The 27,457-nt window shown below is 41.0% G+C and overlaps 5 protein-coding genes across 9 annotated transcripts in view; 3 read left to right on the forward strand and 2 right to left on the reverse strand.

Moving 5' to 3' along the window:
- Positions 1–129: 129 nt before the first annotated feature.
- Positions 130–1,976, forward strand: rnaseh2c (ribonuclease H2, subunit C). 2 transcript variants are annotated; one of them, XM_077578137.1, is made up of 5 exons: positions 130–236; positions 707–861; positions 944–1,056; positions 1,156–1,275; positions 1,586–1,976. In XM_077578137.1, the coding sequence occupies exons 2-5, from the start codon at positions 708–710 to the stop codon at positions 1,607–1,609; spliced, it is 411 nt and encodes a 136-aa protein (XP_077434263.1). In that variant the 5' UTR covers positions 130–236; position 707; the 3' UTR covers positions 1,610–1,976. The 2 variants fall into 2 exon arrangements, with proteins under 2 accessions (XP_077434263.1, XP_077434264.1); XM_077578138.1 differs by having other exon boundaries at positions 1,192–1,275.
- zbtb3 (zinc finger and BTB domain containing 3) lies at positions 1,755–5,152 on the reverse strand. Its single transcript, XM_077578135.1, has 3 exons — positions 5,001–5,152; positions 3,605–4,434; positions 1,755–3,474 (listed from the first exon to the last, which is right to left on the reverse strand). Exons 2-3 carry the CDS (start codon positions 4,429–4,431, stop codon positions 2,592–2,594), a joined length of 1,710 nt encoding a protein of 569 aa, XP_077434261.1. The 5' UTR covers positions 4,432–4,434; positions 5,001–5,152; the 3' UTR covers positions 1,755–2,591.
- Positions 5,115–8,025, forward strand: trpt1 (tRNA phosphotransferase 1). 2 transcript variants are annotated; one of them, XR_013295597.1, is made up of 7 exons: positions 5,115–5,276; positions 5,914–5,995; positions 6,380–6,549; positions 6,687–6,864; positions 6,950–7,006; positions 7,070–7,197; positions 7,278–8,025. XR_013295597.1 is itself a non-coding variant. In XM_077578136.1 (7 exons), the coding sequence occupies exons 1-7, from the start codon at positions 5,142–5,144 to the stop codon at positions 7,295–7,297; spliced, it is 753 nt and encodes a 250-aa protein (XP_077434262.1). In that variant the 5' UTR covers positions 5,115–5,141; the 3' UTR covers positions 7,298–8,025. The 2 variants fall into 2 exon arrangements, 1 of the variants encoding a protein (XP_077434262.1); XM_077578136.1 differs by having other exon boundaries at positions 7,087–7,197.
- fermt3b (FERM domain containing kindlin 3b) lies at positions 7,984–19,746 on the reverse strand. Its single transcript, XM_077578133.1, has 15 exons — positions 19,614–19,746; positions 18,858–18,982; positions 18,203–18,436; positions 15,117–15,233; positions 14,645–14,813; positions 13,361–13,463; positions 13,155–13,262; positions 12,877–13,011; positions 12,711–12,757; positions 11,612–11,736; positions 11,135–11,241; positions 10,833–11,054; positions 10,578–10,702; positions 9,978–10,119; positions 7,984–8,424 (listed from the first exon to the last, which is right to left on the reverse strand). The coding sequence occupies exons 2-15, from the start codon at positions 18,979–18,981 to the stop codon at positions 8,245–8,247; spliced, it is 1,938 nt and encodes a 645-aa protein (XP_077434259.1). The 5' UTR covers position 18,982; positions 19,614–19,746; the 3' UTR covers positions 7,984–8,244.
- An 847-nt stretch (positions 19,747–20,593) lies between these two features.
- macrod1 (mono-ADP ribosylhydrolase 1) overlaps positions 20,594–27,457 on the forward strand; it is a 163,683-nt gene continuing 156,819 nt past the window's right edge. For all 3 annotated transcript variants that reach the window (XM_077577458.1, XM_077577457.1, XM_077577459.1), the window contains exons 1-3: positions 20,594–21,085; positions 21,586–21,681; positions 21,782–21,889. In XM_077577458.1, the coding sequence (XP_077433584.1) occupies positions 20,710–21,085; positions 21,586–21,681; positions 21,782–21,889 (580 nt within the window). In that variant the 5' untranslated portion in view covers positions 20,594–20,709. The remainder of the gene's footprint in view (positions 21,086–21,585; positions 21,682–21,781; positions 21,890–27,457) is intronic.

Raw genomic sequence — 27,457 nt, forward strand, 5'->3', positions numbered from 1 at the left:
GTATTTTTTTAAACAATAGAAATCTAGCACAAGTACACGAGATAATCAATACGCAGTACTGTACTGTAATTTGTTCATTTATCAAGAGGGGGAGACATTGCAACACTTGACAAAATTATGCCAAACTATTTTTGAACGTAGAAGAAGAGTTCATCGTCCAATCAGAGTCCGAATTCAAAGCGACCCGGAAATCACCCGCGTACATTTCAAAACTCAGGAATACAACACAAAAAAAGGTAAAGTTAGATAATTTTTGTAAACTTACATAATTGAATATGATAAACATGGCATTAAGGGTATGTATGTCAGAAACGTAGTAATTTTCAAAGATACTAGTCAATTCGTTGAACATTATGGGGGAATATGTTAAATGTGCTAAAATTAAAAGTGAAAACATGCATGAATATATGATATCTATCATAACATACCATAACATACACAACCACTTACAAAAACAAGTATAGTCGACGTTCAGGTGAATATTCCGAATTAACCTAAAATGCACTATAACCTTTAATTTTAGTACATTTGACATGCTCTTACATTTGGGATGTCCGACTGTTCAATATTTCAGTACCCTTTGCACAGCTTGATCTTCTCTAACAAGGAGTAAAAGGGCAATAATATTCCAAACAGTTGTTTGAGCCATGAATTGACCAATACATTTCAATCCCTAAACATTTTAAGTATGCTAACCTGGTTGCAGGATGTCCTGTTATAGCAGTGTGACCCGTGTTGATGCATCATCTGTGGGCCAGGCACCTCGAGAACCACTGCACCTGATCCCCTGTGAGATTGAACACAATGGGCCTGCACAGATTTCACAGTACTTCAATACTGCCATTAAGGACCGCAAAGATGGTATAGTAAATTTGAGAGATGCCCATAGTTATGTGTTTATTTTGCATGTCACTCGACCTTGCATGCATGGTTCCCATCACAGAGAAAACGGTTTCATTCCGGGGTCGTGGCCTGAAAGGGCAGGAGCTTACCTGTCCCCAAGGCTACACTGGCCTGGTGCTCAAGGAGATCAACAAGCCGGGCTCGGATCAGGAGGTAGACATAACCAGTCTCGTTGTTTGATTCGTGTAAACATAATGGAAAACAATACATTGTTAAAACAACTTCTTTCATTTTTGCTCGTGTATGTTTTAGGATAGGACCCTGAAGGTATCTTGTGTGTTTGACAAGTTGACCTACTGGAACCTCGAGACCCCTCCAAACTCGGACGACGCAGTGGTGATGGCGATGGACTGGCCTGAGCTTGCTGAAGCGGTAAAGATATTAACTTACAGTAAACTTTTAAGAAGCTATTCTAATAGTAATATCCTACCCAATATAAATATGTGACTGTATTGTGGAATTACAGTTGAGGTTTGGGGTTCGCATGTCCTTCCTGTGCTTGTGTGGGTTTCTCCTGGTTACTATCGCATTCCAAAATCATGACTGTTGACCATTTCAGTGTACGCTACCTCTCACCTAAAATCAGCTGAGACAGGCTCCAGTTTGCCCATAACACTAATGATGAGACTCAATATAGAAAATTTGCAGTAATGTTTTATGTTCATGTTTTCTCTCTTTGCAGATTCATGGAGCAGTAGAAGACTAAAGACAATCCTGCAATCAGGAGAAACGTTGAAATAAAATAAGTTTGTTGGTTACTGGCCATAGTCCACAAAAAGTGAGTTAATGGTGAGCAAAAAGTGAATGTATGGTTTGTATATATAAAAAAAAAACGACTTCACTCAAACATGTTTATATTATTCCATCTGTTTTAATTCAGACACACTGGCTATCTTGGTGCTAACTCAATTGTTCATGACAGTGACCATACACTGACACATCCACATTATGTATATTTATATGAATTAATTCCCAAAATTTCAGACGGCCAACAAGACTGATACAAACTTTGAGCCACTGGCAGACACTTGTCACATCAAAAAATAAATACAATAACCTTTTTGTCTCATTGCTTTCATGTTAATATTTTGACTTTGGCATATTTAGCTGCTTAGCTGCAATCTTGTACTCTCTTATCAACTTACTAAGCACACAGGTAAACAAATGCAGCACATCAGCTCGGCAATACAAATCCATGATGATTATAATTTTTGGTAAAATAAGATGTTCCTAAAATTTTGTCAATCACTTTTGTATGACCAAGATTGGCAAAATTAAGGACACTGTTTATTCTAATACAGTAACATGTCAATAGCACAATGAATTACCGTACATCATCTAAAACTATCATTAGGGTCAAAAACAAAATACATTTAAAAGCAAGTGATGTCAAAATGGGAGGAGATTACACTCACCTTCAATTGGAATAGTGAACCCAATTTTGCCTCGCAACCTGCAATGCGAAGTCGCTTATTTCGAGCCTCGTTAATTTGTTGCTTGTGTTTGGTAAAAAAAAAAAAAAACACATGCGAAGAGGAACTTGAAAAAATAATCGCAATCATGGGTGGGAAAAATAATAATCACAATGTATTTATTTTTTTAAATCACCACCTCTCACTTGATGTCAGCTTGCTCGCTACCACACTCAATAGTGTAAATGGTATAAAAAGATAACAAATAACTGCCTGTTAGCTAAGCGGGGGTGGTGGCGGTTGTGGCAGTAGCATGTGCTCCACATCCGTCTTGCTGCGTTTGGGCGGAAGCGTTCGGTCGTGAGCCTTGCGGATGTGTCGATAGAGATCCCCGGATTGGGTGTAACTGCGGTAGCAGTACTGACACTCGTAGGGGCGCTCCCTGGTGTGCACGATGGCGTGGCGTCTTAGCGTGTACGTGCACGAGAAGGTTTTGCCGCAGACGCAGCACGTGGGGACATCCTCCACGATGCCCCCCATGGTGTCCTGAAAGTCTGCTAAAAAGGTGGCGTGGTCCGAGTGTTGCTGCGCCGTGGACGGCGGAGGAAGCAACGAGATGGCCGACGAAGGCGAGAGAGGGAAGGTGTAGTCGGACGTCATTTGGCGGGAAGGGAGTGTGTTCTGCTCCTCATCCTGGATGTCGTCTTCAAAGTCGTCGTCCATCACTGGCTCGCCATGTTTTTCATCATCCTGTTCTTCATCAGAAATAACAATGGCCTCCACTTTGACTTTGGCATTGTCACAATGATTGCGCGCTCTTCCGTCTGTCTCGCTCTCAGTGGCAGCCATGTTTGGAGGGGTCTGAGGCGCGGGGAGTTGGGAGTGCTGGCCTCCATGTTGGAGTGAGATGGCGCTCTGGATTTGGAGTTGGGAACGTGAAAGTGACAACTTGTTTTGTGTACGCGCCACCATCGCCATGTATTGTTCTCCCTCGGCAGTACCTCTGCGAACACACACTAAAGGTTCTGTTCGAACTTCTTTCTCACGAGCCCGCTGGAGATCTGGCGAGTTGGATTCGGATTGGAGAGGGGCAACCACTGACGGATAGCCAGCCTGGACGTCTGAGACTAGTGAAGACGAGGAAGGCTGCTGGTTGCTGCTGTGGAAGAGAGACAGAATAAGTTGATTAGATGGAAATAGGAGCATATTTGATTAAATGTATGTATAATGCACTGTTTCGCTGATAGCTATTTCAGGCAATACCAAGGGCTTAGAATGCCGACTTGTACCTGTATGTCTCAGTGGTGCTGCATGGGCTGCAGAGAGCTGAGCTTTCACCCCGACTGCCAGCCCTCAACCCGTTGGGACCTCCCGACTCCCGTGTAGACTGACCTACAGCGGGTCCTTGTACCAGTTCTCCACGTAGTAGAAGATTAGGGCCATCCATGCCAGGCTGCGTGGTGTCAGCCAGATCAGGACTCGGGGGAGTCTGAACCCGTGCATCTGATGAACCCGCTTCAATCCTGTATTCAGACTTGACAGACGTACTTCGTCCTGCCATTACGGGAACTGGTGAGAGGGTTGCTGTCATGGCGACGGGATTCAAGAGATCAGCTGCTACAGTTACCACAGGCTCAAGGCCAACATCTCCCCCATTTTGCCTCCGTGTCTCTGTTACCATCCTGGCCCCGATGCTCTCCTCGGAGCGAGTGCTATCCGCCTCGGCCAAAGGCCCTCGTCTCTGCAGTCTTTTTTTGCACACCCTCACCACCTCGTTCATGTGAAGGAAGCTCGCCGCTGCCAATATATCCTCCACCGGCGGAGACTTCTCCAGCTGGAGCACCCCTTCATAAACAAAGTCAAGGAGCAGGCTGAAGGCGGCCGCCGTGACAATGTCGCTGTCAAGTGTGATAGAGCTGCTGGAAGCATTTGCACCAGCGCTGCAGAGTGAATCCGAGTAAAACATGTGGAAGAAAGGCGAGCAGGAGGCCAGAATGGCTCGATGAGCCAGGAAACGAGATGAGCCCACCAGGATGGTGCAGTCGCACAGGAAGCCGCGCTGACGCTGGGAGCGCAGAGCTGACAGCAGATGCTGGGAATGCTGAGGAAACTCCATTTTCTGATCAACAAGGAAGACAAAAAAAAGGATGAAAACATATTAAATTAATTATTGCTTCTAGTAAAGTGATGTTGGGCAATGAATTTCCACATTCTCATCTTATATTTTGTCTAATTGATGTTCATGCTTTGATTAAAATAATAATAATCACAAGTTACTCACCAGTTACTCAGTACTTACTTTACTTACTCTTATTCAAGTAATTGAGAGCTACATTGATTTCTAATTGAGTAACATAATTCAAAAGTAACGGTACTCATACACTGTGTGCCTACTCAAATCACCTTTGTCTAATCAACGCTGCCAAATCATAACAATTTTATATTTTTGCGGGCAAAACACCTACAGGAACGAAATGTAACGAAACACAAACACCCTCAGAGCAACACGTGTAGCATCAAAAAACGACAACAAACACAACTTCGTCTGTCCAGCTAACATTTTTAGCTAGCTGTGCATATCCCTCCAGATCTGGATACCTTAGTTTCCAAACTCTGCTTAGAAGACATGTCAGCTTTTATAGCCTGTTCCATATGTTCATGAACATACGAAGATGATGTTCTTACCCCTCAGCAGCTTGTTGTCTGCCACTACAAATCGTAACTCTCCACCAGCAGACAAGAAAACTAGCCAAGCCACGCCACACACACCGGAAGTGCTCGTTTGTTGACAATATGCTTATCACGTGACAAGGTTCCCGTAGCCACATGACCAGTATGTCGAGTTTAACCGTTTATGGCAGCGACTGCAAGTGGCGATTGACAGAAACATTTGTTGGTCTCAAAATGGATTCTGACAGAGGAGGAAGAAGAGGAAAGAGAGAGAGACGTGGTGGTGGAGAGGTGAGTTGCATGATTCGAGTTATTTAAAATACAGTAAGTGCATAGGCCGAAATGTATGTGCGTATGAATTACGAAAGTAAAAATGTATTTATGCTGTGAGTTATATACAATAGGTTACACATATTGATTACGTTTCACATTCACAATGAAAAAAATATAATAATAAAGCGAGATTAACACCATGGTATGAATCTGTTTAATGTTGCCGATGATATGTTGTTTGTATGAATTTAATTAACTTGAATGAATAGTTTGGTCTTTGAAGCAATCTTACATGTTGATACCGATTAATAATCATGAGCAATTGAATCACAATCCCGCTGAATATAACTGACTCGAATCATTGCATTTGAAAATGTATCATTCTTGAATCGTATCACACCACAAGTATCAAGATATGTAAATAATCGTCTTTTACTGGAGAGATGCACACTAGGCTAAAGGGAAGAAAAATATTCAAAGACAGTTACCTGAAAAATCTGCAGAAAGTATTTTTACGTTGTTACTTCATACCACTGTTTGGAATAGTGGGCAATTATTTACAGGCTTAATTGTAACCACCTATTATTCGGCCTTCTGGTTCAAATAAACAATATTATGTATTTTAATACAAAAATAATTAGCTTTCTCCTGCCAGGACAGAGATGTGAGGTTGTCTAAATCCATGAGCTATGCTCTTCGCCATGGTGCCAACCAGATGGGTCTACAATTAAGTTCGGGTGAGTTGAAAACAGCTGCCTCTCAAAAGTTGCAGATACATTTTTAATACGAAAACTGTATTTAAAAAATACTTATATTTTAGTTCCATTCGTTATAGCAAGGTAAATACTGTTCTGGTGTTTAGAGTTAGAATCTAGGCACCTAATCTGTAAAACCAAAACATTTATGTATCATAAATTTGATATTGGGTTTTGCAATACACTGTAATGTATTGCTTATATTTGTTTAAAAAACGCATACGAAGATAACATATTAAATTGTACAGTATTTGCAATTTTAAGGAAGAAAAATTACAACTAGGTTATTTTTCAAGATCGTTCTGCCCAAATAAACATTGCAGAAAATAGATTAAAATGAATTTAAATTATATTAACTTCTTATAGATGGCTACCTGTTTGTGGAAGATGTCTTGGCTCACCCGCAGTTCCGTTCATATAAACTGGAAGATGTTGAGAGAGTGGTGGCCACAAATGACAAGCAGCGTTTTAAGCTTCGTCCTCACCCACAAGATGGCCGCTTGCAGATTCGAGCCAATCAGGGACACACAATGCAGGTATGTGCTGTAGTCAAGCTTAATCGTACATGGCTGGGATTGGTTTATCTTTTTTGCATATATTTTATCCAGGAATCTCCAGTGCCAAATTTGAACAAATGTATTGTTCATTCCACTTGTTGAATGTGTGTGGCTAGGTAACGGATTTGGAGCTGACGCCGGTTTTGGTCGGGGCTCCTGACTGCCCCGCCGAGGCTGTTCACGGATCCTACATGCGTAACTGGAGCTCCATTCAGCAGCAGGGCTTGAGTCGCATGAGGAGGACGCACATTCATCTGGCCCCGGGCTTGCCACAAGAAGATGGCGTAATAAGTGGTACGCTAATATTTATGTGTCTTTCATGCAAAGACACACTAGCTTTTAGATGAAAGTGTTTCTATTTGTCTGTCTTTTTAACCAGGTATGAGGAAAGACTGCAATCTAGCCATATTTATTGACGTACCCAAAGCTCTTGCTGGTAAGATTACGCACCGATGATTGACATCCAGTAGAGGTCATTAAACTAAAAAACTAACTTTAGGGAATGTGACTGCACAGATGGTATTGAGTTCTTCTGGTCAGAGAACCGTGTGTTGTTGACAACCGGGAACGCCGAAGGAAAACTACCCCCGGCGTACTTTAGCCGAGCCATACAACTCAGACCTACGAGTAAGACATTCATCACATAGGTTGATGAGTGCTTTTTTTTTTATTCTAAAGGTATAAGTAGATATGTCCTTTCTTTTTAGGGAGCATCCTGCCGTTATGATGTCAGCAGAAGACCAATCAACAAGTCGATCCTTTTTCTGTATTTCGGATTCGGGTCACGGGAGAGGCAGTCTACAGCTGGGACTGGTCACCAGTGATTCGCAGGGCACATAGAGACAAACGACCATTCACACCTATGGACAATTAATTGTCTTTAAAGGGGAAGTCAACCTTAAACATTTATTGACAATAATATGTTATATTTGACCTCACTAGTTTAAGCATGACATTAGAATTAATATTATATTTGTGGAATATGAGTTATGTAGCAAAATCCATTCATTTTTATCCATCTCAGGGGGCGGCCATTTTGCCACTTGCTGTCGACTTAAGATGACATCACAGTTGCGCAGGGTGTAGGTAACGACCAATCACTCTCACCTGTTTTCTGAAGCTGAGCTGTGATTGGTTGTTAGCTGAGATCTGAGCAACTGTGATGTCATTTTCCCTCGACAGAAAGTGGCAAAATGGCCGCCTTCTGACATTGGTAAAAACTGCTGGATTTTGCTGCTTAACTCATATTCCACTAACCACAATATTAACCAAAATACCGTTTTTGTGAGAACATATTGTCAAGATTTTTTTTGGGGGGGGGTTTGACTTCCCCTTTAATGAATAATAATATCAATAGGCAGACGTAAATTGACCTGAGATGATTCCTCAGTATATCAAACACAAGAGAGGATGAAATGCTGAATTAATTTTATTAAAAGTGTAAGTGCAACATTGGCTGTTGGCATCGGTTTGTGTTCTCGCGCAGAATTTATTTGCTATTTGTATCAAGCTAGTAACAATGAGGTAAGAACATTGTTCATGAGGGGTTTGTGGGTAATACTTCTTTGTTGCTTCTGATATTTTTGACATTTGCCACAGTGGAAGGAAAAATACCTAGTCATGATTTTCTGCCTACAACCAAAAAAGATCAAGATCTTTTGGTGTATTTGAGTTCTAGAGCGCGTCGTGTCCACCAGTCAACTTGTAGAAGAGCTCCTCGTTGAGTTTGCTGCTCTTGTCGCGACTGCGCGTCGACAGGAAGATGTAGCCCCCGATGAACTCGTGAACGATTTTGCAGTCGGCCGTCACACAGCTGAAGGCGATGTTGATGTTCCCCTCAAACTCAATGGCCACCTGAAATGTGATTGAAACCGTACAAAACAACAGCAGCGATTATTTATTTATTTATTTTACAGAATAAATCGATAGCGCTTCCCTGTAGTGCAGTGGTTCTTAACAATTGGTGGAATAATATACTTTTTTCAAATTCAAGACATGCGTATAAGTTACTTAAGAAACCCAGATACAATGAAAACAGCAGAGGCCCCTATCATGATGGAACGAGAGTGGTTGAGGGATGGTGGACCCAAATGCTGGGAAGCAGGAATCAAGTGCAATGCGTGGAACTTGAATTAACCATAGGGAAAAAGGTAAGCAGATAACCATGACTTGATGGGACGAGACTAGATGGGTCGCCGGGACGGGACTGGACTGGTCGCCATGACTGTACAGGACGTGACTGGACTGGTCGCCATGACTGGACGGGACGTGAGTACACTGGTTGCCATGACTGAAAAGGACGTGAGTAGACTGGCCGCCATGGCGTGAGTAGAGTGGTCACCTTGACTGGATAGGACTGGTCGCCGTGACTGGCCAGGACGTGAGTAGACTGGTCGCCATGACTGGAACAGAGCGTGACGTGACAGGACCTGATTTGCCTCGACCTGACTTGACTTGGCTGGGGCTATGGCTTCTGGGCTGTGACGAGGACGACTTGGCTGTGACAAGGACGACTTGGTTGGCTTTGACGTGAGGACGACTTGGTTGGCTGTGACGAGGACGACTTGATTGGCCGTGACAAGGACAACTTGGCTGTGACAAGGACTACTTGGCTGGCTGTGACAAGGATGACTTGGCTGGCTGTAACGAAGACGACTTGGCTGTGATGAGGACTACTTGGCTGTGACGAGGATGACTTGGCTGGCTGCAACAAAGACGACTTGGCTGGCTGCAACAAAGACGACTTGGCTGTGACGAGGACGACTTGGCTGTGACAAGGACGACTTAGCGGGAGCAAAGGCTACTTGGCGGTGACAATGGCTACTTAGCTGAGACGAAGAAGACTTGATGCATGAACTTCACCAACTTCCATAACATAGGCAATGCACCCACACCGACTGGACAAACACAACAGACTAAATACACCAACACTAATGAGACACACCTGGGGAAGGGAAGACATACAGTAACGAGACAAGGGAAGAAACCAGGAACACAACACAAAAAACACCAACCACGGACAAAAACAAGAACACCCATAACAAAAACCCAACCCCCACAGAACCGAAACATGACAGCCTGAGAATTGAACCCTGTGGAACACCATACGTTTCGTTGTACATGTGAAATTCATATTGCACATATTTATCCGACCATTTTCTTGTTTTGCTCGACATAGTATGACGGTATTACAAAAATTAAGAAATCAAACGATGTACCAACACAACAGCCACAAGTCGACAACTGGGCGCACCAAATTCCCTGCAGCACAGATAGGCCAAGCGGGGTGTAGTATCATCCCGAATCATTTGAGTCGGGTGTGTGTCTTGACCTCCGCCGAACCCTTGGGGATCGATCGAACCCCGGGGTTAAGTAGCACTGCTTTGACGCTATCAAATTATTTTCACCTGTCGAATGTCCCAGTTGACGTTCCACTGCTTCATGTTGTTGTAGCGCCAGGTCTTCACCACGTCACCCACACCCAGGTCGATGCGGATCAGACGGTTGGGAGCGATGCCCAGTATCTCGTCTTTACGGCTTCCTTTGAACCTGTCAGACAACAAAATTCTGTCAAGCCTTTGTTGATTAGTTATGTTATGACAGTACTATACTCATTTTCAAGTCAACCCCCCAATTTTTTTTTTTACAATAATATGTTCTATGCAGCCGCACTAGTGTAAATATGGTATTCTGGTCATTATTGTGTTAGTGGAATATGAGTTAAGCAGCAAAATCCAGCCGTTTTTATCCATCTCAGGGGGCGGCCATTTTTCCACTGCTTCAGAAAACAGGTGGGCTGTGATTGGTCGTTGGCAGCTGTGATGTCATCTTCAGTCGACAGCAAGTAACAAAATGGCTGCCCCGTGAAATGGATAAGAACGGCTGGATTTTGCTTCATATTTAGACTAGTGAGGTCACATATAACATATTATTGTCAAGAAATGTTTAAGGTTGACTTCCACTTTAAACAACAACAAAAAGGCTTGAATACAAATATGTGACGGAACCTGATAACTACATATGAGAGGCCAAAGTCCGGCAGGGCCTGCCAGATCTGCAGGAAGCGCGAGACTGCATCCACCAGTGAGAGCTGAGCCACATTCTGGTACGCGTCCAGGATACGAGGAGTCAGCTGCATGGTCACACACATAGTCAAAATGATTCACATTTGTGTTGCTAGGAATGCAAAAAAAACCTTCAGTGGGTCCAATTTCAGTAAATCAACACATGTCAAATTAAACCCTTTAACGAGAAGTGCCCACCTGTTTGGTTTTGTACTTTTTATGGTAACGAGGTGACACCAAACTGAGTGTGTTTATGCTTTCGTCCGTAGCGGCTGCGTTGCCGTGAGAGCTCGAACTGGTGGTTTGCATCGCCAAGAAGGAGCGGATGCTGCGTATCTCGCACTGGAAGCTGCTGTCTGCCAGGCTCTTGCCTTTGGAGGCCAGGCGACATGCAGCCATCCACCGTGCGTACTGCTCCTCCTATAGATTGAAGACGTAGCGATGGTTGAGACTTATACACAAAACATTGAGAACGTAAGATACATATGGTTTGGTCTCACATTTTCGCAGCGGAGATAAACTTCGTTCATGCCCTCAGGAGCTGGTATCAGCAGCCGGATGAGGAACTTCTGAGCTGCCATGTTGACATCTGGCGCCACTTCACAGCCTGTATGTCAAAAGTCATATTTGACACTACGCACTAATTTGTGCTGGGCTACGCAATATGTGCATGTTTCATGTCCTGCTCGGCATAAACCGAAATGCGTTTGAGTCCGAATTGTTAGTCTTATGGGGGATAGTGTGTTGCAGTGCCGCAGTTTGGCACAGGGGGCGGTGTTGGTCCAGGGAGTGAATGAGAGCAGTGGAGCTTGCCCTGAGCGCACAGTACGTTGGTGGAAAAAGCTCAAATAAAGTTGGTACGAAAACAATGAAAAGAGAACATGCCTGTTCAGTCTCTGTACCACGGTTAAGAGTTAACTGAACAGGGGAAGAGGATTTAACAGAATTCTCTTTAACGCTACAATACAGTTTTGTACCTTTGAGATTAATCTGTTGAATAGGCTCTCCAATGCTCTCCTCTTTGCTCTTGAAATAGGAAATGGAGGTGTCCTGGAACTTGAACCAGTGCTGCTTGTATCCCTTCAGAGTCAACCTCTTTGGCCTGAAACACATTGAAAGTATCATGTTGTCTATTTTGGCATAAAAAGGTATTTAAAAAAAAATGTACAGGTAGATATGTGAGTTCTCAAATTTAACTGGATAAACAGTAAATATGGAGAGAAATATGCTCTTTTGCAAGAGTGTTCAAACTGCAGCCTGCCATTTTTTTAGCAGCCCATGGCTAGCTTAAAATTAACACAGCCCAAGTCGTTTCTAGTGTGTTATAAATTAAAGTTGTCAAAGTAGCAATGTGACAAGTGGCTGACATCTTTGTGGAATTTTCTAAAAAAATTAATAAAATAAAATAAAAATCATGGAATGAATAAGTCTTTTAAAATCCCACATAACTAATAAGCTAGGTCAAAAAGATTTCCATTTTTTTTTGGGTGCAAATTCTAACAAATACAATCTGAAAATATTCTCATTTATTAGTATAAGTAGTCGTCAATGCATTGTCTAGTGGACAGTGGTTTGAAACCACTGATATAAAAGTTCAATGGTGTTTTGAAATGCAAACAAATTGGATGTCAACCAGCAACCCAGAATGGATTGTGTTTGACGTGTGTTTGAAGTTACCATTCAAACCAGATTCTGCATGTTGACGGACTTGGATTGTGGTTATTAAAAGCGGACCTTTTTCTATATGTGACCCTTGGAAGAAAAACTTTGGACACCCCGCCTGCGCTCTCTAGCAAACCCTGTTTGCACATTTTTTTAACTGCTCTTATTGTAATACTCCAACATTCCACAAGACGGCCCCCAAAAATTAGATCTAAATAGGAATTGGTTTCAAGGAACGATGTTGAAGTGATCTCAACTGAGAGACAAGCTTGCATATGATATTGTGGAGTAGCCTGGGCTGTCAATTTCTAGTGTTTTTCTTCTTTTTTTGTGCTTGTTCTTTATTCACACGAATAGTGGAGGATTGCTTTAATGGCTTTAATTTAGAAAAAACACCCAAGTATCAAAGAGTACCTGAAAATCTTCAGGTAATCGTGAAGTTCTGGTGCGGTCATGTTATCCTTGTAGAAAAAGAAAAGATAAGGTTTCAGTTGCTTGGCGTTCTTACTTGAATTCTTAATTGCTCATTAGGCTGATGACATTGGATGAAAGACAGCATTATGCATTCATCGTGTCTGACCAGCATTTCGGAGGCGGAGCTGCTCTCGCCTTCCATTTTAACCTCCAGGGACTGGAGTGCCGACTCAAGGTCGTCCATGGCTGCGGCCGAGTTCATCGTCTGAGGCTCCGACTGTGACACCTTGCTGACGTGATACTGCAAAAGTGGATTTTAGACGCATTCCAGATTGTGAATCACAGCAACATCCTTTTGGCACTGTATGATACGGATTCTTCAAATGTGCAGATTATTATTCAGCTTTTCATGATTTTTTTGCACCCCGCAGCATTGTGTTATACCTGCAAAGCTCCAAACAACATCATCTCCTCCTCTGTGCAGTCAATATCCTCCAACAGGACGGCCCAGCGAGCCTGTTCGTACAGCTGGGTCAGACGCACCACGTCATACTGAAAATATACAAACATCTCTCCTGAGCATGGATTCTGAAAGAAGGTGAGGACATTGCCAGCGCATACAATTATACACGTGTACTCCAACAACACACCTTAGGTTCTATATCATAGAAGGCAAAATATTTGAAGCGAAGCCACAGTCGGTCGTTTTCTTGGATCCCCTGCTGCATGAGACAACGGGACGAATCCAACCACCTGAGGGAAAAAGTTGGAAGATGGTCACATAAGGTCACATGTATTTATTTGATCTAAATGGACGACCAGTGGCCGACCCATAACCACACTCACAATGCCACTTGATTAATTTTTGATAGTAAAAATCTTTACTGTTGAGCAGTTTTAAGATGTAATAACAGTGTTCACCACTAGATGTCAGACATCGCTCAATAGCGCCTCCAATGCCAAGACTGCACTTCAGAAGAGAAGAAGAGTGAGCAGTTCAAAATGAGTTAAAAAAAAAACTATTCCGGGTAAAATAGGAAGTAGATTATTTGTTCACCAATTTTAAACACAATGACGACAATATCAGCCATGGCAGATTTCAATTTAAGTCGTCACTACAACACCAATCTCAAAAGTACACAAGAACCGTTGACAGTTCGTTTGAAGTGCATGTGCATCCATATCTACTCTGTTGCAAAATGACAAAATAACTATAACTAAAATAAAAAAATAAAAACATTTTCTTTTAGGATGTAAAAAAATGCTTTTTAAAAAACGAAACCTAAATGAAACTATATTTTACGTTTTCTAACTAACTAAAATTAACTATAGTTATAGCGAAAATGTCCTTTGTTTTCACCGTTGATAATTAATTTAATGCATGAGCCTTTGAGGTTGATTTGAAATGTGATTTTTATATTTTATTTTATTTCACGTATTTATTTCGATATTAACTGGAATAAGAACATTTGAAAGTGTGTCGCACAAGAAGTGACGTCATCTAGCAGCCGGCAATAGAAAAACACCTTCAGATTAAAAAAATAATATATTTTTTTAAAAAACACTTTCAGATGACGTCGCTCCTCGGCGAAAATTTTGCGTGTTTGACTTTTTGACTGCTTTTTCATTTAACTCAGCCTGAACGCAACACTAGGTAAGAAGTGTGGTACTTTTTTTCATTTTACCATGTTTGTTTATTAAATTTTGCACACAAGAATACACAAAATGTTTTAAAAACAAAACCTAATACTAAAACTAATAAAAACAAACAGAGCCACTCTGGAAACGAATTAAAACAAACTAAAATTAAAAAATAACACTCAAAATGAATTAAAAACAAACTACAATGGAAATTCCAAAACTATAACAACCAGTCAGGTCATTTTACGTCACATTAGGCTCATCATGCAAGCGTGCGTGTACGGTGAGTGTACCTGCCGTTGATGTGGGCCTTGTCCACCACGCTGGCCGGGCGGTACTGCTTGGTTAAAACTTCAGGGGCCGGGGGAGGCTGAGGGACCGACAACATCTTGTAGATGGCTTCCAACTGAGGCGAGCCGACAAAATGAGCGGGCATGCCGTTGTACAAACTGGACAAGGAGGCTGCGAACCAGGAGTAGTGCAAAAAGTGGTTCTGATTCAGAAAACATGTTCATTTTTAGGGTAAAAAAAAAAAAAATAATAATCCTTTTAGTTTTTTTAAGGGGACAATCAGAGAATTGAATAGATCTGATTGAAATGGCAACACTGCTGTAATAGAAAAACATTTCAAGTGCATGTTTTTAGTCTCTTTGTGCCCTGTGATTGGCTGGCAATGGTCCAGTGTGTACCCCCCCCCCGCCCCGCCCCCCCAAAAAAACAAACAGTTGAAATAAACTCGGGTACCTGTGTATTTAAAATGAGTACCTGAGGAAAGGGGCACCACAGTCAGGTCAAAAATCTCCTCTGCGGAATTCTTCTCTTTCTTCTTTTTCTTCTCCTCCACAGGCCGAAGGAGTGAAAGCTCCTCTGGGTGACGGATGTCTGCGGAGGTCAAAGGTGCCAAAATGGTAAAACCTTCATGTGACTCTAAAAGATGTCTGACGGCAGGTCAGAAGACTGTCAAGTCACATCAGGGTTTTTTATTCCTGTGCTCGTACGCGTGCAGAGAATAATTCATAAAAAGTTACTTTAATAAGTCTTTATTGAAAAGTTTAATTTAAATGAACAAAAAAAAGAATAAACATACACTTACGCATACTGAAAGTAGTGCCGAAAAGAGAAACACTACAAAATAAAAAGAATAGACTGTTGGGAATTATTTACTAGGGGCGTCAAAATTAGTGTGTTATTTTGAGTTAATTTAAAATTTCTTTAACACCACAAATTTTTTTAACACGCGATTAATGACCGCCACTTACTTGGAAAGCCTGTACTGGGGGAATTTCAGTCGCAACGCAGTAGACACGACCACATCAAAATTTAGTAGTAATAAATTTAATAATGATGCATATATTTGTGGAGACTGGGGTCGAGTTGTATTTTACAATTTTTAAAATGTGCAGAATTTCATAAGTTACCTAATGTTAAAGATTAGATAGCTCTTAATATTAAAAGAGAAATGCATTTAGCTGTTTTGGATGTCTTACAAAATTATGCCATCTAGTGGCAGAAAAATGACCTCAACACAAATCAATATTACGCTCATATTTTACAGTACAATACATCGCTTTAAATTTAACTCAATTTGATGAATTATTATGAAATTACTGTATCAATAACTAAAAGTATATTTTATACATACATATTTCTATTAGTTTAACATTTCCCCCCTACATTTTATGTTTACAAGAGTATGAAAACTGAGAAAAACAAATTTTATTGTACATTTAGAGCAGATATAAAAATTGTGATTAATCGCGAGTTAACTATTGAAGTCATGCGATCAATTACGATTAAAAATTGTAACCGCCTGACACCCCTAATTAATCAAATATTAGAATTTAGGTCCATCCAAACAGAATTTTAACCTCAAACTGACCGCGGTACGATGAAATAGCAGATAGATAGGCACAAGACAAATACTTGAGGGAAATCTAGGCAAACGTGTTTGACCACATGGTGCAGAGGTAGTGTGCCTGACTCTGTATCCAAGGTTATGTGTTCAAGTCACAACAGTGTCAATTGGGACTCAACACTATGCATATATATTGCTGCTTAACATTCAGTCAATTGGCTGTGAAAAATCACAACTGATTTTTCGCTTGTTTGTTTATCAACTCGCAAGGGAAGTCTGCAGCCAACTTGTAACCTGTTTTGTCATGCAAGTTGTGTCTCCAACTGCTTTCCGTCAATTTATTCATTTCGGTCGCTATCATCACAAGGTTTGTGCCGCAATGGAAGAGCGTCTGACTTCAGATCAGTAGGTGATATATTCAAGACACCTCAGGGTCATTGCAAGTGAGTAGACGGCAAAGGGCAAAGGTAAGGCGTTGCAGCCAGGAGAGTTCTCAACATTCTCAAAAAGCCCCAAATCTGAAGAGAACCACATAAAAGCATCATTTGCATTTTCACTTGTAGAGGCGGCACTTCATCACTAAGCTGCTGAATTACGTTTGTCAATTAGTGGCAAATGTTGACATCACTTAAGTGTTTGCCAGCTATCAGAAGCTAATGCTGGTACCATTGTTAGGTTAGGGTAATGTGTGCTAACACTGCAGCTTTGCTTACCATTTGGTTTTGACATGATGATATGATAAATATGAAATATAATGGAATTTAATTGATTATTATATTATGGCACCTCAATTTTCTTCGATAAAAAGGAGAAAAAGTGGGGGGAAAAATCCCAAACTGTGCTCTATAAGGTAGGGGAACTGGATGGGTGGGGGGGGGGGGGGGGTACCCTCAGCAAACAGCCACATGAATAGAAGACGCAAACAATGACTCAAATACTTGCACGTGTGTCTTATTAACTCAAAACACTTGTATCTCAAATAATCTTTCTCCATTAAAATGAATGCAAATGCCATTAATCCGTTCCGACCTTCCCAAAAACAAAAGCATTTTGCCATGTGATTTAAAAAAAAAAGACAAGAGCACTCTATAATGTTGTACTTAAAAAAAGATATATTAAGAACATAATGAAAGAGAATGTAAAAAAGTAAACCATTTTTGAATCATGATTAATTCATTGCAACGCCTTCTGGTGTGTGCATCTTGGCCACCAAGGGGCAGTATAATACAGTCGTGAAGACACAAATGAGGAAGCGCTTCATTACTCGTTTCAGTGACTATCCAATGCTTAAATCATTATAACTCCACAACATAGATTCTATTTGTTAGCAACTTAGCCCATCTAACCCAACCCACCTCATTCTAACCCGTACAGGGCTGGACTGACACAAAAAAAAAATCGGCCCTAGCATTTTGACTTCGGTCCGCCAGCCCGACCTGGCCCAGCCCAACTTGACTCTTGCCTAAAATGTAGTTCTGCTTCTGATGTTTATTGATGATGTTTCAATTTGCTATCGATATTTGAAATAGATGAATGGACTGGTCCCTCTAAAATGTGTGCCAGTCACTTGGGGTAAAATGAAGGAAAATAATCATTAAAACACACCGCATCGGCATACAAAAGAGGTCGGCCCACCGGGCATATGCCCTGTATGCCAGATGGCCAGGCCAGCCCTGTCCGTGTATAAAACATTTCTCACATTTGGCACAAAACTCTTGCAACCAAATAATACCACGTCACAGGTCTGTTACAATAACTGGTAAAACAACAGATCTATGGTGAAGTCAGGCGCTCATTGGCCTCCCACAAGACCTCATTAGCTTTCACCTGATGCTAACCATTTGCATATGAATACAAAAATACATCTTATTCCACCTTCTCTTGGTATACAAAACTGAATCAGTTCAGTATCATTTTTCACAGCAGCAGCTTTCACTATGTTGTGAGAATATCTTGACTATACGCTAAAATATGTTAAAGAAAGTGACACACTCACTGAGCAGTGTGCAGATGCCCATCACAGTCTGGAAGACGGGATTGGAGAAGCAGGCACTGAGCCTCAGGGTGACGCCGTTGGGCAGGCCCAGCCTTAAGGGCTTATGCTGGGGCATGAAGAGCAAACGGGCATCGGCGTGAATGCCGTATTTCTCCAGCGTCCAAGATGTCCGCAGCAGCCAGCACTGTTTCTGCTCCCACCACAGCGCATGGTCCGACCAGTCGCGCTGGATCTCTGCAGGACACACACACACACACACACACATACAGTTTGTATTTTGTAAATACACTGTTTTGATATTTTTCAAATGCACACGGAATAATATTGAAGCTGTTTGATTTAGAGGAGAGGTGGGAAACCTTTTGGGCTCAAGGACCAGATTTGGTTTTCAAAACAAATGTGCAAGGCCATTTGAGGATGAGCTGAGTTGAATGTAAAGTAGTTTCTTTTGTTACAAAAATATGCCTTTGCTCTTATAAATCATCATCCGAATTGACTGTATTTAATCATGTCAATGAATCAGTCAGGTTTATTAGTAGATCATCAATCACACACATGCAAAAAAAAATAATACAGTATGTGTATGTAGAGTATTCTAAATGTCCATTCGGCGTATCTACAGTGTGCATGCTTCTGAGACAAGACAGTGACTCACGTGTCTTCTCCACAAGCTTGAGGATAACGCCTCCCACGTGGAGCTCAGAGGTCACGCTGAGGCTGACAGGTGAAGCGTCAGGCCCCAGATCCACCACTGTGATGGACAGGTCCCACACCGCCATGCTGCATGGAAGAAAGGTCAATTGAAAGGGACATTTTTTTGGGTTATATCACAATAAATATGGCGTAATACTTTTTTTTTTTTTTTTACATTAACAACGACGATTCAACTAATGAAGTTTAAGTGCACTGTTCAGGCTCAGACTCACATGATACACATACTTGATGGGTGAGCCTGTCCAATGTGACAAACACTTCCTGCTTTTAATCGCCAGGGAAACACACTTCCCCTTTTTTTTTTTAAGCTACCAAAGGCGAAACGATCATCCAATGCCAATAAGGTCATCTACTGTATGTGAATACATGAAGGCAAAAGTAAATACATGAGTGGATTGAAGGTGTTTTTTTTTTTTTGTCCAAAAACTTATGATACTGAAAAACTGATATTGCTGATAACATGATTTACATGCAACCAGTAGATGACACATCTAAGTCTCTTTCTGGAAGACTAAAATGTATCTATGTTGATTTTCTTTTAAATAAAAATTAGATATGAAAGAATTGTGACATTTGACCTTCCTGAAATGGATTAAAAAATGTACAAAACAATACCTACACACCATAGCTTTTAATTACTCAATGACGATGTCTATCCTGCACACACATACAAATGTATACAATATAAGGACAATACCGTCAGTCTCTCCTGTTCGGTCTTTTTAAAAATGGATACCCGAGAACCTAGCACCTCTGTCAGATCAGTGAAGAAGTCCAAAAGTGTACTAGAGCAGTTTCTCCTCTCACTGGCTGGATGGGCTGTGGTCTGTAACTGTGTCTATGTTGCATGTTCCTTTTTTTCTCGCTCTCATTTCATTTTGTCAGTTTCCGTCTGGCGGAAATGTACAAGAGGTAGGCCTCCATCTTATGAGTGACAGGCTGGTGATACATAGTTTGCAATGTGGTCTGTGGATGATATGCTGCATAGGTGGGGAACTGCGTTAACCACAATATATTGTCACACCCAATTTAATTTGTTCTATTAAGCAAACATGGATACATACAGTATGTGATATTGCATTAAAGGATTAAAATGTAAGGGCGAGAGAGTCATGGTGAAAATTAACAATTTTAAAGCAAGACTAATTGCGATAAAAACAACTACACATTTGAATAAACAATAAAGTATTCTCCTAATGACATTTAACAATATTAGGCAAAAATAAACTATGAGGGAGCCAATTTCCACTTATACACATGCACATTTTGTATATATTATTATTATTATTTTTACATAACGTAAATAATAATAATAATAATAATAATTGCAGTCCTCGGACAAAAGTTTTCCCACCCGAGTTAAACATGCGTTTTAAATTGTTATTTTATTTTTGTGTTGTGTGTTGGCAACTCATGAGTTGTCAAATTTCCTACAGTCCTTAAAGGGAGCACCAGTTTATAGTAGTTGGTCGCTTCGATTCTGAGTTTTATTAATTGGGATCTACAGTTCGAGTTGTAAGAAAAATAAACACGTTTCACATAAAACTGACAAATTTGGGTGTTATTAATTGGTACAATATGATCCCTGACGCGACAATTTCTCAAAAATCCTTTACTACAATTTATTCGCCTCCCCCTATAAGTGTATTGGTACATTCCACAGAACCAAAACAAAAATGGCACATGAGAAGTAGATGTAGGCTAGCGAAAACGAAACCAGACGTCTGCGTTTGTATTTGACACAAACGTAACCTTTTGTGGAGCTTGAGTAAAACGTCCCACTACCTATTGAGATGGCGATACAAATATTAAACCTACTTTCACGTATCAGAGCCCCGCTACTTTCTACCGGTGGGCCCGTGTCCCGTGTGGTCGCCGCCGGTGTCAGGTTCAAGCATATTATTTTAACTCCTGGAAGGGTCCAACTGGGACCCAAGCCAGCGACAAGTCCCGTCAGCGGCCATATTAACACCGCGCACTTTACAACTACCTCCGCAACCCGCTGGAGGTCCACCCAGGGGAATTGTTTCTCCTCGCCGCCTGGAAAGCGAGTTAGGTCGGGCACTGTCATTGGCACGTGCGCGCTGACAGCGTCTCTCTACACTGGGGCGATGGCAGCCATGAAAGTTGACTTGAACTCCACTGGGGGCGAATGGAAGGAGATCAAGGGTGAGGTTGACGGATGCACTTTGTTTTACTGGTCTTGACTAAATAAAATGTAAAACTTTTCTAACTGGAAAATCTTGTAAACTTCAAATAAATAATACATAAATAAATCACTTCCAGAGTCAGATTGTGTAGTGCAGTGATGCCCAAACTTGGTCCTCGAGGGCCGGAATCCTGTAGGTTTTGGATATTTCCCTGCTCCAACGCACCTGTTTCAGATGAACAGGATCACTATCAGGTTTATGCAGAGCTTGCTGGTGAGCTTCAGGAGTGTTGGAGTAGGGAAACATCCAAAACCTGCAGGACTTCAGCCCTCGAGGACACCAAGTTATGTTTCTTGTTGTTTGTTGCATGTCTCATTTTTTAAACCATTTTGCCTTCAGAGTAAATACTTAAATATGGCGGTAGAACATATTCTTAGTGAAATCTATTGCTCTAAATTTTAAATTATTTTTCCCCCCTTAATTGAGTTAAATATGTATCTTTTCCATTGTTTCTCCAAGAATTCCTGCTGTCTCAGCCTGTGGACGTCAGGCGCAAATACTACAGGACTGACTCTGTACGGCTGGGCGACATCCCACCTTGGACTCATGCTGGAGGTCTGACAACCAACACCACAATGTCTTCCATTACATTTATTGCACTATAATCGGTGTAATTCACCAGCTACAGCCTTGCTCATTTCTATCTCTATGTTAGGTTGTCCTGAAGTGACTCGCTATCCCAGGAATGAAAAGCTTGATGGGAAAATCTCGGTTTACAGTGGCAACATCACATTGCTGGAGGTAGATGCCATTGTCAACGCAGGTATGTGAGACTGTAAATGTTGCTTTTAGCGAACTGACTCTAGATAAAGTCGGTGTGAGTCAAGATAATTAAGCAGTGATTCCAAATCATTGTGCAGCAGCTAATTTAGGAAAGGTGGTGGAAATGATCAATTTCTCACTCAAAGTCCCTTGAAAATAAATGTCTTCTAAATTTGGCATACTGCAGAGAAAAGTGTTGTTAAAAATCCAGCCATATTTGAATGAATAAAAAAAAAAAGCTACATATTTATAAAATGAGGCTTTAAAATAATCCGAATCTGATTTATTGGCAAAGTATGTAAAAAACACACAAAGAATTTGTCTTCACAGTCACAAAAAATACCAGTGACCAACAGAGGGAGACAGAATAAGAAGCCTGACGGTTTGCTAATTAGCGTACCGGGTTTCTTAGTTGGGGAAAAAAAAGCAAAAATAGGTGAGGAAGAAAAAAACAAAACGAGGCCCAATGGTAGTCATTACAAAAAACGTCCAGCAGTCCACTGATTGGTTGAAATCTCCTAACCTGTTTTCCGCACCTGCTAAACAAAGTCGCACAAACATCTCACCGTGCCCAAAATACATCTTGTATAAACAGTGGCAGTGGATGGCATTTACTTAAAGTTGTCAAGGCTGACCTAGATCAACGATACAATGTTTTTGCAAGTGATCGATCATTAACTTTTTGGAGCCGAATTGTATATTACTCTTTTAAAAATATAGGTAAAATGCCATATTTCCAACACTAGCTAACGACACACTGTGTTAGCTGAAATGATGAAAAACAGCTTAATGCTATGAGTATTCTCAGTAATTTTTATTTGATCTGAAAATAGTTATTTATCTACCACAACTTATGTCTCTTCAATCATCTCTTTATACCGGTAATGTTTAATGACAAGCTAAACAATATAATGCTCTTCAACTAGATGGCACAGGGTCAATTTACCTGTGTATCCATCTGTTACCAATTCGTGCAAAAGAACGGGCTGAGAATGTACACTGAGTATGCACATTTTTGTGTAAATTGAAACATGTAAATTGTGTATGTCTGGTGGAGTGTTGTGAGATTTTTCTCATGTAAAATGTACCTCGCTCAATTCAAGTTGTGAAAGACTGCCTTAAAGTAACCATTAGATGGCGGTGGTATCCCACTCATGAGCCTTTCACCTTCCCCACAAAACTGTTAATGCATTTGGGAGAAATGTAATCTGTGTCTTGGCACAGGAGTGTGTCAAGGGAGGGGAAAAGGCGGGCCAGCATGTCTAAATGATGCTTGATGATGAGACTGTAGCAGAAAATGATAGATCTCCATTTGGCAGCTGACAGTCAGCAGGTGCCAACATCCGAGTGAGTGTGTGAGTGTGTGGATCATTCGCTCTAATTTGCGGCATCACTGCTGTGTGTGTGTCGGCAAACATTAAAAGTGCACACAAACAGAGGGGATTATGCGCTTGTATACAGAATGTGATGGTAATTTGCGTCCGCGATGACAACTTTTGCGTGTTGTGCACGTTTTACAAAAGCTTTTACGACTTGGCAAATGGCAGGAGCACCAGTAAAGGAAAGTGTCATTAAAATGAGAGGATGGGGAAAGGTGAGGTGGGAGGGGTTTAAAAAAAACAAAACAAAAAGAGAAAACATGCCTGTCAGACACACAACTCAGACAAAAAAGAAAGATGGGAGACTGGAAGAGGGAAGAAAATAAGATAAAAGTGATGCAAATCACCGACGGCATCACCATGGCAACAGGCAGGTACAGGGCGCCCTCGGAAGGTTTTTGGGTTGCGGCGTCCGACCATCCTTTCTTCTGTCTGACTGATTTGCTGTCCCGCCGACATCCTCCGCGTTCCTTTGTTGACTAAGAGGCCGACCTTTTCACGTGCTGACTAACTGATTGACTCAGAAGCTTTGAGCGAGGTCACTTCGACGCGTGACGTTCAAACGAGACTTTGGGCAGACAGTTAAGGACAAGAGAGCAATTATATATATATATATAAAAAAAAAAGGGTGCGTTATTTAAGAAAATAAAACAAGCAAACTTATTCTCTTGTGACGGAGCTGGCGGGCAAGCGGGTGCGTGGGGAAAGCAGTTAAACTAGCGGTTGACGTGCGGCTCGGACTGTAGCTGTTTTTGTGGCGGCATCATTTAGCCTTAGGCAGGCAGCAAACATTCACTTGAAGCCAACTGTGGCCAATTATACGCCATACTATCTGACTGGTAGACCAATATAAGGTGGGGTGAGTTCTTTATGGCCAGAGAACACACAGAAATACTCCCAAATGTGTACAATATTACACACCAGTGGTGACATTGCATTAAATGAAGGGAGGACTCTTGCCCTAATAAATATTTTATATTTAATATAGAGAAGTGATTCAAATGAATGTGTCTATATAAACCTGTCTCACAATCCTCACAGTGCTGGGAGTGTTTTCCTGAGTGTGTCCGTGACTCTCTACTCGGCTTTGCGTGGCTCTACTAAAGCATTTCCGTTGGCAGAAATGGGCATACTAGGTACGATAAGGTCAAATTCAAATCGACATCGCAATTTCAAATGTAATTTTTCGAATTGTAAAGGCTACTGTTTTTTGGGGAAAAATGCTTCATTTTGCTCATTTTTTGTATATATATACATATATATCTATATTTTATTTATTTATATAGTGTCTAGATAGGTTGAGTGATAACTCATTCACTCCCAGTCATTTTCACTGAAGCAACCCCCTTCGCTCCCGGCTGGTTTCCTGGATTTTGACTGATTTTTGCAAGGCCCACAGAATATTGTGTTCTATTGCTATAAAAACACGGGACGTACCAAAAGAAAGATTAGAGTCTCTTCTTTCATCAGGAAAAAAAACAAACATTTGTATCTGTTTCCGTTTTGCAGCCATTAGCTTTAGAATATATCTTATATATAGTTTCATCGATATTCACATTCCTGGTGAAAACACTGTCAAAACAAACTTGTTGCAACATGGCCCTGTCTGATCTCTTATACTCTGCTGCAGAGCTTTTTTTAAAAATGCAAAGATACAAATGAACAATTTCTACAATAATAGCACTATTTCTCTTCAAAACATTTTAGTGACTAAAGATAATGCAATTTTAAAAGCAAAAATAGTTTCTTCCATTTTCTAGTCTGTTGTTTGGGTTTTGGTTCTGAATATCTAAATGGGATTCGACTGCTGTTCAGTGCAAAATCGTATCACCTTTTATAAATAGAATTGCTTACGTGATTGATTTTTAGCATAGTCAACAAATGCTAAAGTGGACCTTGCATCCTTCCATTTTTCTATATGCAGCCCTCAAATGCAAAAGTCTGGACACCCCTGTCTTAAAGAATGTGACTGGATTAAGCTGTACCAATATTTTTATTGGTCAGTGGGGCGGTTGTCTTTGTGCCCTATGAATTCTGCCTAGCAACCAAGGTTATTTTACTTAAAGAAAACTAACGAAAAAACTACAACTAAAAGAAAAAAACTAAACAAAAAAACTAATTGAAACTAAAACTATAATTATAGCAAAAATCGTCGTTTTAGGCTTTGGTAATTAATTTAATACATGAGCCTTTGGGGATGATTTTAAATTTGATTTTAAGTATATTTATTTCGATATTAACCGGAATAAAGACGTTTGAAAGTGTGTCACACTGAAGTGATGTTTTCATTTTATCATGGTGTTTATTAAATATCGTGCACATTAAAAATAATTAAATTAATAAAAAATGAAAACTAATACTGAAACTAACTAAAACTAAACAAAATCTAAGCATTAAAAAATTAAAACAAAATTTAAATAACAAAACTGAAAACAAAATCAAAACTAACTAAAATAAAAATTCCAGAACTATAATAACCCTGCTAGCAACAAGTGAAAATAATCTTAGCCAATTGTTGCTACATATATAACATTTGATCAAAAGGGAGAAAACTGTCATTTTTGTTTTTTTTTTTCTACCTGTGTGACGGCATCCAAATAATTTTCCATTTAAAACGTTCCTGCAGGATACACGGCAATGAATGCACATTTACGACGTTTGTCAGCACGCCCTGATTGATCAGGCGAGCGGGGCGTTGCAGGAATGTGGGCGGGCGCTGCATGTCGTTTGCGTCGCTCTCAATAAAGATTGGATTTACAGTAATTCCCCACTCCGCCTCCTGGCCCGCCCCCTCCCTCCTTGCTTCTACACTTTAACTGCCCCTGGCTTCTGCCCACGCCTATAAAACATTACAAACATAAAAACCCACAAGCACTTAAGAGCTGTGGAGGTGGGGAAGGGGGAGGTACGATGCGAAGTGGGAGGAGACGCTAGGCCAAAGCATCCTCCTCTTTACACCCCTCAATCACTTGGCCCGGCGAAGGAAGGCGAGATGGAGGGGAGGATATATTGTCTCTGATGGGCTCGCTGATTAAGATGGATTGCACAGTGAAACGTCGATGAAGTGAGGACTTCTCAGGGATTGGATACATGAATGTGTGTAGGGGGAACCTTGACAGCTAAAAACCTTTAAAAAATAATAATAATAATAATTTGATTAATGCAAGTATGCTCTGCTATATTTTGAATTCACAAAAGTTTGACTCCTTAATTGCTTTCTTGCACTTCCTCCTCCCAGTTCCCTGAGTAGTATTTAATGTATATTTGTGTTTGACGTTAAATGCCATTTATTGTGGCCTGAGCACCATTTGCATAAGATTAAACTTTAATAATGGAAAAAAGATTTAAAAACTGAACTGAACTGTTTGCTCTGCTCTCTTATTTTTCTATAAAGCCCCTTTTTTTCCCCAGCGCGTGCGAATAAATGCTACTGCGACGTCTGATAAATCTTTCAGGCCGGACTATTAAAATAGGGAAATCTGTCTCTAAAATTAAGCCCTGCGCCATCAAGTGATAAAGAATATATCTTTAGTGCTGCTGCAGTGCTTCATCTTCATCGTCTAAGTCACAATATATGCTGCCGGCTAAATAAGGCTAAACATAAGTGATTACACACATTCACATCTGCCTTTTGCCGTTGCGCATGATTGTATTGTGTGTTGTGTGCAGGTAGCATGTTGCATGTGTGTGTTTTTTTCAGATATGCTCCCTCTAGCTTTTCTCTGCAGGTAGCAGATAAAGCTGTTGGCCGCTGCTGGAAACACATTCAAGCTGGCAACAGCTGAGAGATACAAGATTAGGCTCGGTAGTTTTTTTTTTTTTTTTTCCTGGGCCGCAGGTGCCAGACAGGACGAGAGCGACGGCGACTGCCGGTGTGTGCGCTTGCACTCGACGCTAACGTCCTTGCTGATAAGAAGTCGAGAAAGCGAGCGCAGATGGGGACGCATGAGGCGGGGTCAAGGATTGCACTAAATGCACGATGTTACAGGTGGCTTCAGCAAGCATGGAAAAAGCGTGTCATTTAATGCAACATGGTTGGCCGGAAGGACGTGTCAGGAAATTGCCACTTTGCATTCAAAACTATGAACGGGTGGGTGTGCATGTTCAGTGAGGAAAAAGTGAATCTGACATTAAAAATGCGCAGGAAGCAGCGGCAAAGAATGAAACAAACAAATAGCAAAAACTTGTAG

The sequence above is a fragment of the Vanacampus margaritifer genome, chromosome 10 (genome assembly GCF_051991255.1).
Source record: "Vanacampus margaritifer isolate UIUO_Vmar chromosome 10, RoL_Vmar_1.0, whole genome shotgun sequence".
Taxonomy (NCBI): domain Eukaryota; kingdom Metazoa; phylum Chordata; class Actinopteri; order Syngnathiformes; family Syngnathidae; genus Vanacampus; species Vanacampus margaritifer.